Source organism: Temnothorax americanus, unplaced genomic scaffold (assembly GCF_048541705.1).
Source record: "Temnothorax americanus isolate GAGA-0224 unplaced genomic scaffold, ASM4854170v1 Scaffold8, whole genome shotgun sequence".
Classification (NCBI taxonomy): domain Eukaryota; kingdom Metazoa; phylum Arthropoda; class Insecta; order Hymenoptera; family Formicidae; genus Temnothorax; species Temnothorax americanus.
This window is the reverse complement of record NW_027509802.1, coordinates 6,497,609-6,516,278: the sequence shown is the minus strand read 5'-3', so window position 1 is coordinate 6,516,278 and position 18,670 is coordinate 6,497,609. Positions and strand designations below refer to the sequence as shown.

General features: G+C 42.2%; 1 protein-coding gene and 1 pseudogene across 9 annotated transcripts in view; one reads left to right on the top strand and one right to left on the bottom strand.

The window, feature by feature from the left end:
• The window catches only part of LOC143907127 (uncharacterized), a 225,763-nt pseudogene that overhangs the window by 45,772 nt on the left and 161,321 nt on the right, over positions 1 to 18,670 (top strand). The gene's annotated exons all lie outside the window — the stretch shown is intronic.
• Ttll5 (Tubulin tyrosine ligase-like 5) overlaps positions 15,012 to 18,670 on the bottom strand; it is a 184,687-nt gene continuing 181,028 nt past the window's right edge. For 6 of the 8 annotated variants that reach the window (XM_077423644.1, XM_077423643.1, XM_077423648.1 and 3 more), the window contains one exon: positions 15,013 to 16,999. In XM_077423644.1, coding sequence (XP_077279770.1) covers positions 16,801 to 16,999 — 199 coding nt within the window. In that variant the 3' untranslated portion in view covers positions 15,013 to 16,800. Of the gene's footprint in view, positions 17,000 to 18,670 lie in introns of all 8 variants that reach the window. The other 2 variants (XM_077423645.1, XM_077423649.1) reach the window with 2 other exon arrangements.

The window sequence follows — 18,670 nt, the reverse complement described above, 5'->3', positions numbered from 1 at the left end:
CTCCATCAGGAGGACATTTTGGGGTAAATAAGACTTTGGAGAAGATTCGGAAACGCTATTTTTGGGCTACTTGTAAGCAGGACGTAGAGGATTGGTGCAAGACATGTAAAGTCTGTGTTGCCAGAAAAGGTCCCTCGGGGAAGGGAAAATCTCCTCTACAAGTTTATAACGTTGGAACTCCGTTAGAAAGAGTTCAGATGGATATCCTAGGCCCTCTTCCGGTAACAAAATCCGGAAACAGATTTCTTCTCGTCGTGGTGGATTGTTTCACGAAATGGGTGGAAGCTTTCCCATTAAGGAATATGAGAGCAAAGACGGTTGCGGAGATTTTCGTAAGCCAGTTTGTTTCCAGACATGGAGTGCCTTTGGAGGTTCATACCGACCAAGAGAAACATTTTGAGTCGAAGCTTTTCGCAGAGTTAATGAGACTATTTGACATAAGGAAGACCAGGACTACTGCTTTACATCCACAGTCAGACGGGCAAGTGGAACGTCAGCATCAAACTATAACCAATTATCTGGCGAAATATGTCTCTGAAAATCAAAAAGATTGGGATCAATGGATCCCTATGTTTCTCCTGGCATATAGATCCGCAAAACATGAGACAACTGGAGTTTCTCCTGCGGAATTATATTTCGCTCGTGATCTCAGGTTATTTTCAGATCTCTTGCGGGGGAGTCCTTCGAAGTCTCTTGGAGAGGAGCCTCCTCTGGTTGGAAATTTTGTCAGGAATCTGAAGGGGAAATTGGAAGAAATTCATTCAGCCGCACAAAGGCAGATGAATATGAAATCTTCTCGAATGAAGGATCGATACGATCGTGGAGTTAGGCAAGTTCTTTTTCAAGAAGGGCAGAGAGTCTGGTTATATAATCCCCGAAAAGTTAAAGGAAAGGCTCCAAAATTGCAGAGAATTGGGAAGGTCCCTTCTTCATAATAAAGAAGCTTAGTGATGTTGTATACTGTATTCGGAAATCACGTCGACATAAGAATAAAGTTGTTCATTCGGATAGATTAGCTATTTATGCTGAAAGGAAATTGGGTTGAAGGGTTAGAGTAGATCGGAGCCCTGGAGGGAATTTGTAACAATGACTGGAATTCTTGATGTATTCTGAATTGATAAATACTGAATAAGATAATGAGTTTTGGTTTAGTTTTGTTATTTAATATTTTGTTCTCTTTTTTTTTACTGTGCGCAATGTTTGTTTTTCCCTAGAGGAAGTCGGAGTACGTAAAGAGTTGAGGAAGTACTGTGGCAGAACATCGGCCGAAGACTTCTTCTCGGGAAAGTTCTGTTTTAAGGAAGACTGCCTCGCCCACGGTTTTTGAGCTGTGGTTTTCCCGTGGGACGTTGAGCAAATGCTGAGGCAGGGACTTGGGGAGCCTGTAAAGGCGTTGGGTCCACGCGAGTTTCCCCCCCCCCCTTTGTCCGAAGATTTAGCGGGACGACGACGCGGGAGGCCGGCGGCGGAGGGAGAGCACCGGGGAAGCGGAGTTTTCGGAGTCGTCTTGAGGCCGTCGGAGAGGGAGGGGCCTGGCCAACTCTCCCCAGAAGAGGTTCGGACGAAGTCTGGTGTGCAGCTACCGGGGACCAAGAGGGACAGGGTCCGGTAACTCGGGGCAACAGCCCGAGGAGGACAAGTTAACTGTTCGGTGCCCTGGGGCTCACGATAAAGCTGTACTGCAGGAAACTACCTTCCCGGATTGTCGGGGCGACAATCTTGGAAGAAGGGGGGGTAGTGTTACGCCCGTGCTGTACGCCCGTTCTGTGCGCTCATGCGGGTCGCCCCGTAGCGAGAAGTTGCGAATCGTCCTTAGCGACGGCTGTGTTATTGAATTACGACTGTCAGATTACGCTCCGGGTGTCCATCACGATCGGACGTGTTAACCCGAACTCCGTGTACAAACGAATCTACATTAAACGAGTTCCTTTTTTATATAATAACGAGCCTTATTTATTGAGTGAGAGCCGGAGTGCGCGTCGCGAGTGTGTGCAAGAGCGAGAGAGTGGCTAACGCCCGGCGAGCGTAACAATATATATACACATAATCCTGTTTTCATAAATTATTGTTGTAATTTATTCCTTCAAGTTCTGCATTACATTTTCTAGATTCATATTGGCCGAGACATATAGCTTTCTTGTCCGGTGTATGACAGCATTATACAATTAAGCCGTTCAAAGGCACAATTTGTGAAAAATTGTGCTATTGCAGTTTTTGGAACAACGTCTTTAAAGGAGAGTACTGTGACTGGAACTGTATCAAACCGAATAAGAAACAAAACATCGGTGGACCCTCGTCAAAAATTAGATGCAACCAAATTATTGGCTCTGAAAGGTACAGTGTGATATATATGTTATGAATTTTATGAAACATCAATGTTTTTTTAGATTACTTAATAACCTAATTATTTTATGTTTTAGACATATTTCATCATGTATTAAAAACGAAATATAACTTGAATGAAGTAGCAATCGAGCTCGAACTTACGCGAGTTAGTACCTACGTGAGCCAAAAAATCTATGAACTGAATCGACCATGTAGAGTCCCAAGTGGCATTAAAAAAAGTTTATACATTAACATTATTTTGAGTAGATAGAAATCGTTATTTCATGAAATTAATATTGTAATTTGTTTCATATTTATAGTATTGAGAGATATAGAGCAGGTATCTCAGAATCAGAAAAAAAGTGAAAAAGAAAATACTATTGATTTGGACTCAAATTTTAATACTACCGATTTGGACTCAGATTCTAACCCATAAATAAAAAAATGAAGTTTTTAAACAAAGTCTGTGGTACATGGTTTCTTAAAAATATTTTCAAGTCATTATTATATTTTATATTACTTTTAATATTTTTATGATATTTGTGTTATTAAGATTAAAATAATAAAATATTTTATTTGTATTTTAGTGCAATTTTAAATAAGACGTTTCTAATGTAAATGTTGTTTTTATTTCTCTAATAACCGTGAAAATTTTGGCCCTTGGATTCTTGGTGCTGTTGTCGCAAAGGTGGAAGCTTAATTATTTCAAAACAATGCAGTTCTTTCTTTATCATAGAAAGATCTATGATACGGTTTGTTTTTCTTTTACACGGTTATAATCCGTTGGCATACAGAGTAACAAATATCTAAAGATGTTCTGACTGATATATAGCTGAGAAATTTCAAATTTTTCCAATTTTTTTCTGACAAGGCATCGTAAATAAACGGTTCACTATTAACCATATTAAAAAGACAATTATAGCTACTTTAATACCATTAAAAATTATAGGAACCGATGCACCACTAATAAGAAATTTAGGATGCAAGCCTATGTGTATTGTATCGAGAATTTCTTATAGAGTATCGTGAATAAACAAAACTTCAATTATGTTAAAAACTGATTGAGACCGATATAAAGGTAATAAGAAATTTTCGATAGAATCCCAAGTATTTTGCAACGTGAGTTTCTGATAGAATACCGTAAATAAACGATTCACTAATTATATTAAAAACGATAGAAACTGATATATAGCTGATAAGATATTTACGATAGGATTCCAAGTATTTTGTAACGTGAGTTTCTGATAGAGTATCGTAAATAAACGATTCACTAACCGTATTAAAAACGATAAGAAATTTTTTTATCGTTTTCTATCGGAGACTGTTACCAGGGATAGTATCTGTTGTATATTGACAGCCGATTATTAGAAAAGTGTGGTTAAATAAAAAATGTTGAAGTGAATAAAATCCCGCTTTTAATATATAAAGGCAAGTGAATTTCAGATCCTGTATATAAACATCGGCTGAAAATGTCGGAAACCGGCAAAAAAAGGCGAAAAATATCCATATTAGTTACCGATGAAACAACGACGTTGCCACGTCTTTAGGCGTCTTCGGCGTCAAACGCCAAAATCTGCGAGTGCTGCAGTTTTTACTTTTTTCCTCAGAAACTAGTCAGTGAATCATCGTAAAATTTATAGAGAACCTGTGCCAATGTATCCTCTATACACCGTAATTTTTTCGAGATTTGTTTTTTATTTTTTCTTTACATTCTGAATGTATATGTTTGATAAACTGTCAATCTCCATAAGAACACAAACAAAATTAAAAAATTAATATTTTTTAAACGAGTCAGACAATCAATCTGAAATTTAACACAGGTTTTTAGAACATATAAGTGCACAATCTCTGTAAATTTCAGCTTGATCCCTTTATTTTGACTGAACGGACATACATCCTTAATAACAAAACTGGATCTACGTAAATCAGGGACCAAAAGTTTTGTTCATACACAAAAAATTTCCATACTCCCGTCGTATATATAAATCTAATAAGATTTGTGCATAGGGCGGCCAATTCCTGCTGGGTTTGGTGGATTTCTACGCGGGATCGTTATAATTTTCTTTCTGGCCACATTGGAAATGAGCGGCACATTTTGGATATACGGACTGGAGAACTTTCTGGACGATGTCGAGTACATGTTGCAGAAATGGCCGTCGGTATACTGGAGGGTTTGCTGGGCGATAATCACGCCGCTATTACTCGCAAGAATCCTTATTTATACTATTATCAATTTAAAACCATTGACTTATGGCGACACATTCTATCCGTTTAACGCGTACGGTTGGTATCTATATATATATATCTATATACCCCCTCCAGAGTACCCGGGGCCAGAAGTGACCCCCACTCCTCGTCCCTGAGGTAGAAGTATATATTGTCTAGCTACTACTAATATATATAATATATATATATATAATATATATATATATACTAATATATATAATATATATATATATTATATATATTAGTAGTAGCTAGACAATATATACTTCTACCTCAGGTAGAAGTGCGGGGGTCGGGGGGGGGGCGCGTTCCCCGCGGGGGGAACGCCATAAGAGATGGGCGAGGGGGGTCCGGGAGGAGCAGCTGGTGGGAAGGACGAGGAGTGGGGGTCACTTCTGGCCCCGGGTACTCTGGAGGGGGTCGGGGGAAGGGGAGGTACCGCGTTACCGACGGTGCGCGAGGAGGGAGCGTCGTCGATCGCGGCGAGGCGCGTACTGTCGCGTCGCCCGCTTTTCTCTGTCCTAACGGGCCGGACGTGGTTTTCCGGCCCCCCCCCCCAAACGGCGAAAATTGCGAGTCGTCCTCCCGCGAGGGAGAGCGTCGATCGCGCGCTTCTTCGTCTCAACGGGCCGGACGCGGTTTTCCGATGTATCGAGAGAGACTGAGAGAGACGATACCGCTCTCTTCGTTCACCCGAACCGTACGTTTCGCGAATAATTTTTTTATCGCGCGTCCGAACTCGTTTAAGGTCGCTGTCATCACATCCTTCTTTTGTTTTTCTCGAACGACGCGGCGAACGGTCGTCGTTTTTCCGGGAAAGAGTTTATCTCTGAGTATGGAAAACCAACGTTGAGATAACGAACGCGTATAAAATGAGTTTTGCTCGCGACGGCGCGACATACGGTGACGCGGATTGACAAATGTATCGTGAGAGAGTGGTGCGAACCGATCGGAACAGGAATAAGTTGTTTTTTAATGCGGTATGAGCGATGAGTACGCGGAACTTTGTAAACCAACGTTCGATCCAGAAATCAGGAAACCGATCGTGAAAATCAGCGAACCGTTCGTGAGGAACGAGGATCCGTCCCCGAGGAACGGGGGTCCGCGGCGCGTCGACTTAACGAGATATCTGATTCGTCGCGAAATCGGAATCGCCGATCTCCGATCTCAACGGAGTTTTCTCGATCCTCATAATTACGCCGAAATATTTTTTTGGCGGACTGTAGATGGAGATGTGTATTTAGATTTCGACATGTTAATGGTGCAATGGTAGCATCAGCGACACGTATTTGAGAAATGAACGATCGCCGCGATCACTCGTCCGCGGAATCGGACGTCGACCTGTTCTGTCGCGAGCCCATGCCAAAGTTTTCGTCCAAATCGGACGACGAATCGGCGAGGGTCGACGCGTCGTCGTCAAACGCGCGCGCGTCGGTGGTGAGAGAAGACGCGCGATGGAATCTGGCTACCCATCATCTGCGAAGGGAAATTGACGGTGTAAGTGTTTTGTGTTGCGCAATAATAAAAATTCTGCGTAATAATTTTGTGTAATATATTTTTATTTTTAGTACATAAAAGTTGACAAATTGAAGATTGCAGAGGTACCTCTGCAAATGGGGATGAACGTTACGTTCACTCCATACGAGGAATCTTTGCAAATGAGATACCTATTTGACGATATAACATTTGAGGTGCCTGTGCACATGAAGGTGAGTACATATTATATAAGGTATACGATTTAGTATATCCAATAAATTATTAAATAATTTGTTATAGCCTGACGACGTTCGCGAGCCTATTCCGGCGACGTATATAAATTTCATTCCAGAGGTACGTTATTTGTGTGTGTTTTTTAAATAATATATTTCGTTTAATTTTTTTTACAGCATGATGTACATGAGAAGACGTTATTTGAAAGGATGTTTGACAATTATAAAAATTTTACTAGATTTGAGGTACGTGATTTGTGCGCGTGTGATGTTTTAAATATTTTATATAATTTTTTTGTTTTTATAGGAGGAAGGTGCCAATGAGAATTCAGCCGAAATACACGTGCATTTCGGCACGTCGACGGTGAGTCGTTTAAGTAATATTTTTTTAAAATATATTATATAAGTAGGGAAAAAAGAAATTTGTAATTATCGTATACATGAATGACTCATGTTTAATATACAATTAGGAAAAAGAATTATTTAATTATCTTTTAGTAACTCATGCTTAACATGTTTTTTTTATAGATATTCCGATATGACGAAATAATAGATGCCACGCTCCTACCAAAGGTGTGTGATATAAAAATGTTTATGAAATTATTTTTAATAAATTATTTTTTATAAAATCAATTTTTAGTGGGTAATAGACGTTCCGGGCACGGGGATGTTACACATTTATGATACGATACAGTGGGAGATGCAGTTACATGGGAAGACATCTCTGGTCTTTTGCCCGCCGGAGGTTAGTATGTTCATTATTATTAAGGGGAGATATACACCTAGCATGGTCAAAAAAATCGATTTTTCTTTTTTTGCATTTTCTTGAAGCTTGAGGTCTCAAAAATATCTGATTAAAATTGCAAGTCAATATCTCGATAAATAACGAAGTTACAGCCGAGAGAGTGAACCGTCTCCGAGAGCGCAACAAGCGAAAGCTAAAGGAGAACTGAAGAATTTCCGTCACGATTATTCAGCATTGCCAAAAACGGTGTTAGATTCCATCAAACCAATTTACGAAAACCTCAGCAATGACAAATTGTTGGAACGCTGTGTTGGCGGATACACACAAAACAGCAATGAGAGCTTCAACCAACTGATTTGGAAGATAGCTCCAAAAACGATGCACAGCGGGGCCAAAATTGTTAACATTGCTGCATTTCTTGCAACATGTACGTTCAACAATGGTGTCACGTCATTGTTAGAAGTCATGAACGTGTTAGGAATATCGGTCGGATCGGGCGCGCACTTGTACGCTGCGCAAGAAGACGAAACTCGCATAGCGAAAGCCGAGCTGCAAGCGCAAGAACAGACGAAAGAAGGACGAATACGGCGCCGACAACAAAATTTAGCCAATATGAACATTCCGTTGACTGCAGAAGACCTACACTATGGAGCTGGTATCGATGATTCCATGTAAGTTGACAAATTTCATGATTTATTCATTCCCAAATTTTCAAACGCGTTTTTCTCAAAACCACGTTTTTCAAATCGGTACCCAAAATTTCTCGAAAACCAATGAACCGATCGCCTTGAATTTTTTTTGTGGTTATTCTATACATCATTATCTAGTACTTGTCATAGGATTTTTTTTTTTCGTTGCTTAGTTTTTGTTTTATAGGCAAAATAATAACTCATTTTTGGTCAAAAAATCGCTATGTTATGTTCAAACGTCCGCCATTTTGTCATAAATCGATATTTTCAAAATCGGCTATGACAAGTACTAGATTATAGTATCTAATTTAATAATCTTTTTGGTTTTTTTGTTTCAGATGATTTTTGAAGAAACGCCAGTGGGTACCGTTTACCCGGATTTTTTTACGGCGCTCCAAAGGTTATACCACAACCTCGTCAATTTTTGATTTTTTTTAATAAAAAAAATTGGACATATTCTTGAATGTGTATACTTTTAGATAGAAAAACTCCCAATCCGAAATTTCAAATAGTTTTCCTTAAAAAAATTCGCAAAAATGACCTTTTTTTCGGCCTCCTAGGTGTATATCTCCCCTTAATAGCATACATAATTTTTAAAAGTATATACAGTATTTAATAATGTGTGTTTTTAGCATGTTATTTCAACTCAAATCAGTGTAAAGGGCTACGTTAATAAAGACCTACAAGCGTGGACACAAGCGGAGAGGCGGTGGCGACGAAAAGACGTCGATTATTTGTGGTACGATACGTCGTACCGCCGAAACATCGCGGCCATTTACCACGTGGCGGATGTTTTTGACCTGACGCGTCTCTTCGGGCTCCAGCTCTATGAGGAGGAGCCTGAAGATTGGAATCAAAATAAACCTTACTATTTATAATACTTTTTATAATATTTTTTATATTTTCATAAAAAGTTATCTTATAAAATAAATATATACAAAATATATTATAGAAAACGAGCGTCGATGTCAATTTTTTTCCTATTTCCATGTGCTCTATCCCACCTACGTTTTCTCTCTCTCAATCTTACTCGCGTCTTCTCATACGCATGTTCTCTCAATCCCATTTATCGTAAAATGGTTTTATTGTATAGTAAAAATCAATTCCGATGAATGTGTACAATTTTTTATTAAGGTAGTTCGATGATGATGAAACAACTTTTTTGCCAAAAAATGATATGTTTTATATCGAAAGAAAGAACTTTCATGAATCGCTTAAACCCAGAAAAAAGATAATTCACTTTCAAATTAAGTGATTTTAATGATTTTAACATTGGTCTAATAGGAAAAAAGAGGTATTTTCCTATGAATAACACAAGTCTGCGAAAAAATCTTTTGCCAAGAATGTTCAAACGATATATATCGATGAAGAGAGGACACAATGAGAAAAGCCTATAGTTGAAGGTGAACACGATCCACCGTACAGTTTTTTTAATTAATGTTGAAAACTAATCAAGCGACGCGTTAACACACACTTTATATTAATCTGTTTTAGGCAAAATATTATTTAACAACCTAAAAAATTACTTACTAATGGTCTTTTTTTACGTTGTTATAAAACTTTGCGATGCGTTATTCTATTCTTTTATAATCATATATAAATAAAAAATTGTAAACATTGTTTTGACCTCAGCCTTTCATTATCGAACTACCTTAATAAAGTACACGTTGTGTGTCTAATTATTTTTTTGTTACAATACAGATGCCTTATCTATCCACGAATTGTGCGAACTGTCCATTCCCAACCATTTCACGTACACTCGATTGCCGCGCTTACGCAGGACCTTTTCCACGAGATATACGTCGGGATCGGAGACGCGCAGCAACTCGTGCTCGTAGAATCCTCCGGCTATCGCCTCCCCGCGAATGTCCCTCAGCAGATACGTGACGGGATTGGTCCTTTGCACTCTGGCTATGCGAAAGATCTCGGTGGTCCAATTGGGTGTGTAGCCCTTCTCGAAGATCGTTTTGAATTTGCTCACGCGCACCGGGTCGTCGACTCGAAACCTCGCCGGCGCGGCGATCTTCGCGCGACTGTACACCGTGCGCAGCAGCCTTTCGGCGACGGTGGGCGTCACGTCCGCCGGACGCATTCCGATCGTTCTGTGTCTGCGACGATTGTAATTCGACAGGAGGCTCGGCAGCGAGTCGATCCATCTGTACGATCCCTGAAGCGTGAAGAGCTTCCACATGTCGTTCTTCAACGTGCGATTGAATCTCTCCACCACCGACGCTTTCATCACCGAATACGTGGAGTAGTGATTCACCTTGCGCGCGTCGAGGATCTCGCGCACGTCGGCGTTGTAGAATTCCTTTCCCTTGTCCGTCTGCAGATTCTCAGGGCATCGCGCGTCCTCGCGAAAGATCTTTCGCAAAGCCGTCGCGACCTCCTTTCCGCTCTTGGTCTTGAGCGGGATCGCCCAGGCGTACTTGCTCAGCACGTCGATGACCGTCAGAATGTAATTGTTACCCGCGTTTTGGCGCGAATAGGGACGCATCTCGACCACGTCGGCCTGCCACAGATCGTCGTAACCGCGCACCACGACGCGGCGACGGGGAAAGTTCTTCCTCGCCGGCGCGTGCAGTTCCTCCACGAGTCTTCGTTTCTCCGCGCTCATTGTTGAAGAAGGTTCAAAATATCCTGAATTTTGGCGATCTTCTCGTCGTGCTTTTCCACAGTCTTTTTTACATCGAGGAACTGGCTTCTAAATTCTCTTATCAGGTTTCTCGAGTTCTTCTTGGCTTCGGCGATCGCTCCCTCGACGAAGCTCCTGTTCGTCGCGTCGCTGTCGTCCTCCGGCGCGGCCACTCGCCGTATCCTGCGCTCCGACGCGTCGTAGGAATCCTCGCGCAGGCGGAGCGCGTCGTTTCGCAACGTCACGATGTCGTCTCTCAGACCTTGGGTCGCGTTCGTCACAATGACGCCTGTGAAATTCTGATCGGCGGAGCTCTTCTTGATTTCCTCGTTCACCACGCCTCTCAGTCGTTCGATCGCGCCTTCCACGTAGCTCCTGTTCGCCGCGTCGGTGCCGTTCTCCGGCGCGGCCACGCGTCGTATCTTGCGCCCCCTCGCGTCGTAGGAATCCAGATTCAAACGGAGCGTGCTGTTCTGCAGCTGATAGATCACCAAATCGACGTATCTCTTGTTCGTTGCGTCGGTCTCGATCTGCGGATCGACTACCCGCCGTATTTTGCGCTCCTTCGCGTCGTAGGAATCCTCGTTCAAACTGAGCGCGTCGTTCCTCAGCGTTGCTATTTCACCTTTGACATCATTCATCACATCGAACTTGGCATACGCGATCCAGACATCGACGTAGGTCTTGTTCGTCGCGTCGTCGCTGTCCTCCGGCGCGGCTACCCGCCGTATCTTGCGCTCCCTCGCGTCGTAGGAATCCTCGCTCACGAAGAGCGCGTTGTTGCGCGTGTAATTGCGCAGGGATTCGATCGAGGAGCGCAATCTCACCGTGGACGCACCGTCACCGTTGCTCCGATTCGTCAGAGACATGCCGAATTTGTTCACGGACATCGCGCGCGAGGAGGCGCCGGGAGCGCGCCGCGATTCGTACTGCCGTCGCGATCCGCGCGACCGATCAATTTATGACGAGACCGGCCTCGCGGAGTTCCTCGATTATCGACAGAATTTCGTTGTCGTGAGCGTCGTTGCCGGCCCGACGAGAAGCGTCCAGCAGCCGAAGTCGATCGACCAGCTCGTTGGGATCGTCCCAGTGAATGTAATCGATCGCGTTGTCGGTCAGTCGCATGGCCGACGGTAAGCCGGCGCCCTTTGTAGTCCCGACTTTGCGAGACGGAAGTATTAGCGGCGCTATTATATTTTTGTACTTGTGTCCCTTGTTGCCCATAACGTTCTTGCCGGCGCCGCGATCGCGTTTGTGAGCGCTGGTAGCGAAAAGTATACTCCTGTACGTTCGTTTGTCTCTGTCCGTATAGGCCTTAGCATCGGGAGCTCGCATGAAGATCAACTCGTACAGGCCACGCGTGCCGCACACCGTCGACGATCACGGAATCGTCTGCGACAACTTCGAATCGCTTGTTGCCCAGCATCGTGCCGTTCTCGCCGAGATACACTCCGTAGACGTTGTCGATGTCCTTTTTTCTCTCACCGCTCAGAAGAGCGCCCACGTATTCCCGGCCTAACGGTCCTAGTTGGCTGTGCAGAAAGTCGCGACCTTCCACCGTGCTGAGAGACTCTCTAACGGACGTTTCTAGCGCGGGAGGTGGAGTCGTCGTTTCCGAGACGATCTCGCGTTCTCTGGGTAAAAACTGGACCGAATCGGTGTGGATCGGCGTGGAGCTCGTCATCGTCGTCGTTGCGGGTGCCGAACTCAACCGTGCCGGACGCGACTCTCTTTTCCCCCCGGTCGTCGTTGTTCTTATTGGCGTAAATACGTCGTCGTCCTCCTCGTATTCACCTTCCAAGTCGGCGCCACCATCGTCGTAGTCGTCGTTCTCGCTGTCCTTCCTCGCCCCCTTCGTTTTAATTTTTTTCGTCAGCGCAAAGCCGTCGTCGTCGTCATACCTGCCCGGCTCTTTACCCCTACGTTCCACATCGTCGGCGAGCCGTTTCAGAGGTTTGACGATAGGCTCGTACCTTTTTTCCAGAGCGATCTCGCTCTCCATTTTCCCGGCCCTGAGAGCGGCGTACTTCCTACGAATCGAGGCGCGCGTCTTGGCTATCTCACGCGCCGTCTTCTCCCCCGCGATCGCGCTCATGCTCGCGTCGTTCGGCGAAGCGCACTGATCGGCTCTACAGCACGGCGAAGTCGTGGAACCCCCGTCTGTACCGTCCGCCTCGCAACGCGCTGTCCTTGTCTATCACGGCAAAACCGTAGGTGCGTCGCCAACACTCGCGACAGAACGCGCGAAACTCGTCGTACGACATATCGATGTTCACGTGATCGTCGTACACGTGTCGCAGATTGGTGCCGTCCTGCCTGAACAGGATCAACAGATTTGCGTTATCGCGCACGAGATGTTTCGGTATTTTAGCGTACGTTTGACAGAGATAGAAGCAATCGATATTCGAATGTCGACCCATAGAGAAGTACTCCCTCATACGGTCCTGCTTGTCGCAGGCCACGTCATCGAAGACGAAGACTGAGTCGGGAAGCGCCTCGTCGGGCGGAACGACGTCGCGATTGTCGGAAAACGCGCGATAGCTGATCTCGTCCATAGGTTCGAACAATCGTTCGAGATATCGATACTTCGGTTGTTGCAGAGATTTCGAGTACACGTATACGTTCTCGAAACGAAGACCGTGCGGTTGTTCCAGCAGACTCAGCAGAACGTTCGTCTTACCGCAATTGGAGGGCCCGCAAATGATGCAGCGCACGACGTTCGGCAGGAGAGGACCGTGCCTGCGCGATTCTCCGTTTTCTCTCTCGACGGCGCCCGACCTCGTCAGCGTTTTGCGATCCAGATTCGAGACCCCTATCGTCACCGACTGTCGCACGAATCGCATTTTTTTCGCTCTCTTTCTCTCTCGGTCTTTTCCGCAAGCGCGCGCTCGCTCGATTCGTTCGCGATGAGCTCCTCGAAAAAGAAGGGGAGCGCTGACGTCGCGTCGTTTCGTCGCGCGTGCGCAAACGCCTCGCGCGTAGGTATAAGTAGCGCGAGCGCGTCGTCGCATCCGTACAAAAAAAATTAATTCGAAAGCAACGAATCGTTCGCGCGTGCATCGGTGATCGAGATGTTTCCGATACTGACTAAATATAATTTTTCTTGGTTAACTGTCAATTTTAAGTTTTATTTCTTTCACTCTTTATGTAATTGAACACTGAACACTGAATACTTAACACTAAACACTGAATACTCCTGCTCACTTTCTCTATCTTTCACGTCTAACTCCGATTTCTCGCACACTTCACTTCTGTAAGATGTCTGTTACCGCCAATTTTAACCGCTATATAGGTAAGAGAGAAAGCGCTATAGAAGAAATAGAGAGAGGAAGTGCGACAGAAGATCAGTTCTGTGATTGGTTATCTACTTAGCTCGCGCATGTGCAGTTGAATTTCATACACGCTGAAATCGGGAGAGTTGCGCTACTGTATATACTGTGGTCCTGTATACATGATGCGACCCGAGTCGGTTTGAGTCACAAATCGAAAACGCTATCAGCCTAAGCGTAGGAAGAGTAGAATAGTAGAGGGTACCAAACGGAGAACATTGAAAGATTTGGTGGTGAAAGGGGAGAAAGTTAAGGTGGAAGCGAAAGAGGTAAGCGCGATAGAGCGGAGGGAGTGAGGAGGGTGTGAGAGGGAAGCAGAGGAAGGGAGACGAGAGGAAATAATTGCAAATGGTAAAGTTAACCTGCACGTGTTTTAGATAGCCCGGGATGGAAGGAAGATACATAGTAGAGAAGGAGGTGGTGGAAAGGTAGTGGAGGAGAAAGTGAAGAGGGTGCTAAAAAAATGGAGGAATTGAAGGAAGAGGTAAAAAGTCTGAAAGGAAAGATGGAAAAAATGGAGCAAGGCGGGGAAAAGGGAAGAGGGAGGAGTGTGAGGAGAGTAAAGTAAGACGGGGAAGAGGAAATGGTGGGCAGGAGAAGATGAGAGAAGCGAAGAGGAAACAAGGAGGAGGAATGTTATAATAAGGATCGAAAAGGAAAGGTGGGTAGGAGAGGAATCGAGCTTGGAGAAGGTGAGGGAGCTTTTTGTGGAGGGCCTGAGGGTGAAGGCGAAGGTAAGAAAGGTGAGAGTGGTAGGGTCGAGGGGAAATTGGGTAACGTTGTTGGTTAGGCTGGGGAATGAGGAAGAGAAGTTGAGGGTGTTAGAGGCAAGAAGGAAAGCGGGAAGTAGGTTAAGGGTAAAGATAGACGAGGACAGGTCGGTAGAGGAGAGGATAAGAGAGTGAGCGGAGTGGGAGGGGAGAGTAGGAAGGAGGGTGGAGGAAAGCAGGAGGGAGAGGGTGTCGGAGGAGAACAGGAGTGTGAAGATGACGGAGGAGGAGGAGATTTCGAAAAAGATGGAGGACAAACTCCTCATGGGCACGGATGACGAGCAACAGACCCAGGACAGGAAGTATAGACAGAAAGGAAGAACAGAGACAGGATGATGCGGAAAGAGGCGAACGGAGAGGCGAAAGAAGAGGGAAGGGCTAAGGGAAGGGAAAAAGATTATTGTGAGGTCGCATAAGGAAATGAACGAGGGGGGTTGATCATTTTTTGTAAAACAGTTTGTTGTTGTTGTTGTAAAACAGTATTTGTAAGAGGTGGTTTGTTGTTTGTAAGAAGTTTGGGAACGTTCCTCGTAAAAAAAAAACGCCTTGTAAACCCTATGGGGATACACAATAAACAGACATACATATTAATTGGTGTTACATATTTTAATCGGCCTGAAGCTGTTAAATATAATTTTTAATTATCATTTATAAGTACAATTATTAGCTGCCTTATATACCTAAATTAAACTATCAAATAATTTTAAAATTATATATAGAATTTAATATATTGAACTTTCTCTATTTAAATAATTTTAGTTTCTTTGATACAATAATGTCAATAATGTAAAATCTTATTCTGTTATTATTGACCAGATACAACAATATATATCTAGAGAAAATCATTATGATATTGTATACAAGATATAATATATTAATAAGCACATGTGTTCTCCCTGCGAAGATACACATAGGCTGACATAGTTATTTTTGTTATCGTAATCCTAACAAAGTTTGTTTTAGCTAAAATTAAAACAAATTGAGATTGAACAGCTTGAATTGTTCCATTATTTTTAGGACAAGAAAAGTTAGTAAAGTGTTATAAGCTATTTTATCCGAGATGCGTTAAGACAGGCCCCTGGCTATTCTATTAATGAATGATAAGGGCGAAGAGAAGATTTTGTTTATAACTTGTATGGAGTAAATGGAAGTTTTAATCGATCCCCTTAGGGTTACAATTCTCATCAATTACTACCCTTCTCCTCTCACTTAACCCGTTGGATCAACGGCTTAACGTCTCTTTCCGAAAGACGGAGCCCAGTTTGCTCCGCACAAGAGCCTATTTTGCACGGAGGGCGCAGCTTTCGGAAAAAAAACATTCCATGTTTACATGGTTCTAGTGGACTCGAACCTGGTTCTTCAGATTACGAGTCTGGTGCTCTACCACTAGACCACACTGCCGCCTTGTTTATAACTTGTATTCTTATTCACGGATTAAGAGATATAGCTATAAATCTTGATCAACTGTCATAAAGTTCATTTTCGCTGGAAATGTAGGATATGCATTGAGTTATATTTAATAATAAAGGCGGTAAAGAAGAGAGTTTAGGAATATCTGACTACACTATCGAACACGTGCGGTGGTATGCAAAAATAAATAAATATATATCAATACGTAGTGCAAAAAAAGTTCATTAAACTCTCTCTTTTTACCTGTAACATAATAATTATATTATTTGACAATAAATGCGAATTAGGGACTTTAATGCGTGCCTGTTCTTTGGAATTTAGCTTACCATCAAATAAGTACTCTATATAGCTATAATTAACAATCTATTCTTAATCACGAACAAAAATTTGATGACGATGGAATCTTAACATAAGCAATTGTACTTCTTCTCAAACAAGTAACAAATCAGCTTTTACATTAAAGAATTGGCCCGTTGAGAGCAAAACAATTTTTTCCTTCACTATGCTGGTAATATAACTGATTAATATTTAATTTATCTCCAGTCCATATTGATTTGTCACGCCAGTTAATTGTTATTGCTTGAGTAATTATATAGTCAGCGATTTCAAATTCATCTCGCTATCTTGAAGACTATTATAATACGAATGTAATATTAACTTGTATTTGTAAATATTAAAGCGCCTTAGAGCGTATCCAAAATATTTATATTTGAAACTATGCTTTTGATACTACATGTAAGAAAGATTCATTACGATATCAGGGCATAAAAGTAGTTCCCACTTTGTATTAAAATAGCCTCATGTAACACTTAATTCAACAATTTTCAAGAAAGAAAGAGAAAACAGATATGATTCTAACAGACTAGAGGATCATAATTATATGTATAACTTTTTTGTTTCTCTCTCCCCCTCTCTCTCGTGTTTTCCGCAAATAATAAATTTTTTTAAATATAATAATTAGATTACCTATTGATTGAAAAATTACATCTGCACTGTTCTGCTGTAGCGGCATTGGAATATACTCGCGATGTAATATGCGGTAAAGATCCAAGAAGATTAGCACCACGCAAATTGCCAGCGAAACCACTTCTTCCTAAGAAACTGTGAGCGCACTTATAAAGACGTGTTTGCAGAATTAGTATATCATCGAGGTCCTGTTCACTGTAACGTAATCATATCATATTTTAATTTACTATTAAATCAAATTAAATTCCTGGTTCGCATATCTATTCTGCATCTTAAGGGGATCCTAAATTAACTGACCCAAATTACCGACAATTGCAGGGAAGGCTCCAACTTTGAGTAGACTGCACAGAAGTTAAAAAAGTTTATACACAATTAAAATTTAAAATATGCACAAAAACACATCGCGCGAGTGTTGATTTCAAAAATCGAAAAAAAAAATACATTTTTAAGCTGTCACCTACCGTAAACGTTTGCTTAATACAGGAGTTGTACAGTTTGTATGTAACAAAATAAGATACACGCGCCATTCGTATAATGTGAACAAAGAATCTGTACATGAGAAACTAAAATTAATAACGTAACAAAAAAGTTTGAGCCTTCGCTACTATTTTGTGCAAAAGCACATGCAGGTTGATAAGATAAACAGTATTGCGTGTAGCGAGAGATGGCGCAGCGATCGAACAAAGACAGATTACTATAGTTAAACAAGGATAGATATAGGGAAAACAGGATTATAAATGACATTATTGACATCGAGAAAGTTCGGCCTTCGCTTTAGGATCCCCTTGGGGATCTGTAATACCGACATTTTAAAAATGCGCATATCTTTATTGACTTTGAGAGTTTTCCAGCAAGCGACTAATACACAAGTCGACACAAGCGTCGTTCTATCTTTCTTTTCTAGCAATGAGTAACAAAGACAAAACGACACTTGTGTCGACTTGTGTCGACTTGCTGAATGGATTTATAAAAATCCTTTTCCAAAGTTAAAGTATATGCTAATAGTCCAGTCGGCACGTCGTTAAAAATGACAAATAAATCGACTAATTAGGACAAAACTGCAAAAAATTTTAATCTCTTTGTTTGGATGTCAGTAATGACATACTAATTCTGACCTCCCCCGTGGTGTGCTTTGGCCGCCATCTTGGAAGAAAGGGGTAAAAAATCGGTTTTTCGCGAATATCTCGGTTTCCATTAGACTTGGGCTAAAATAGTTTAATACATTGCAGGGAATTAAATTCTCTACAAAAAAGAAAGTATAGGTTTTTTCCTACGACCAACAGTTTTGGCACTAAAGCCGGGAGGAGTAGGATACTTTTTGTACAAACGGTTTTAGCGACTCTATCTCGCCGTATCTCATTTCTCAGGTAAATGACGTTGTTATTGTGCTAGTAAACCGTTGTCGTTTCACACATCTGGCTTTGTATTATTTACTCGACAGTGCTATAAGTACACTCCTTGTTAAAAGCTAGAGAGAGAGAGAGAAGCATCCAAGATTTTAAATAAATTAAAAGATATAGTTATGACAATTATGTTTCTGCGAGCGTACTTGTCAATGAATCTATGATAGTTACCATACCTCAGGAAAAATTTCTATGAAAAAAATAAGGATAGACTTATCTCAATGTTGCTCTCTCCTTTCTCTTTCTGTTTTAACGATTGACTAAATATATTTTTCCTTTTCACAACGGAAATGTCCACTATAACCGTGCGTACCAACTTGCTTGTCACATATCTCCTCAAGAAGGGAACTTTCTGCCTCGAGCTCTGCAGGAATAGAATCTTCTTATCTCAATAAATGGTGAAGATGACTCGAAAAAAAAGCCGAAACGTTCATCACATCTGAATACACGGTTTTTTCTTCTT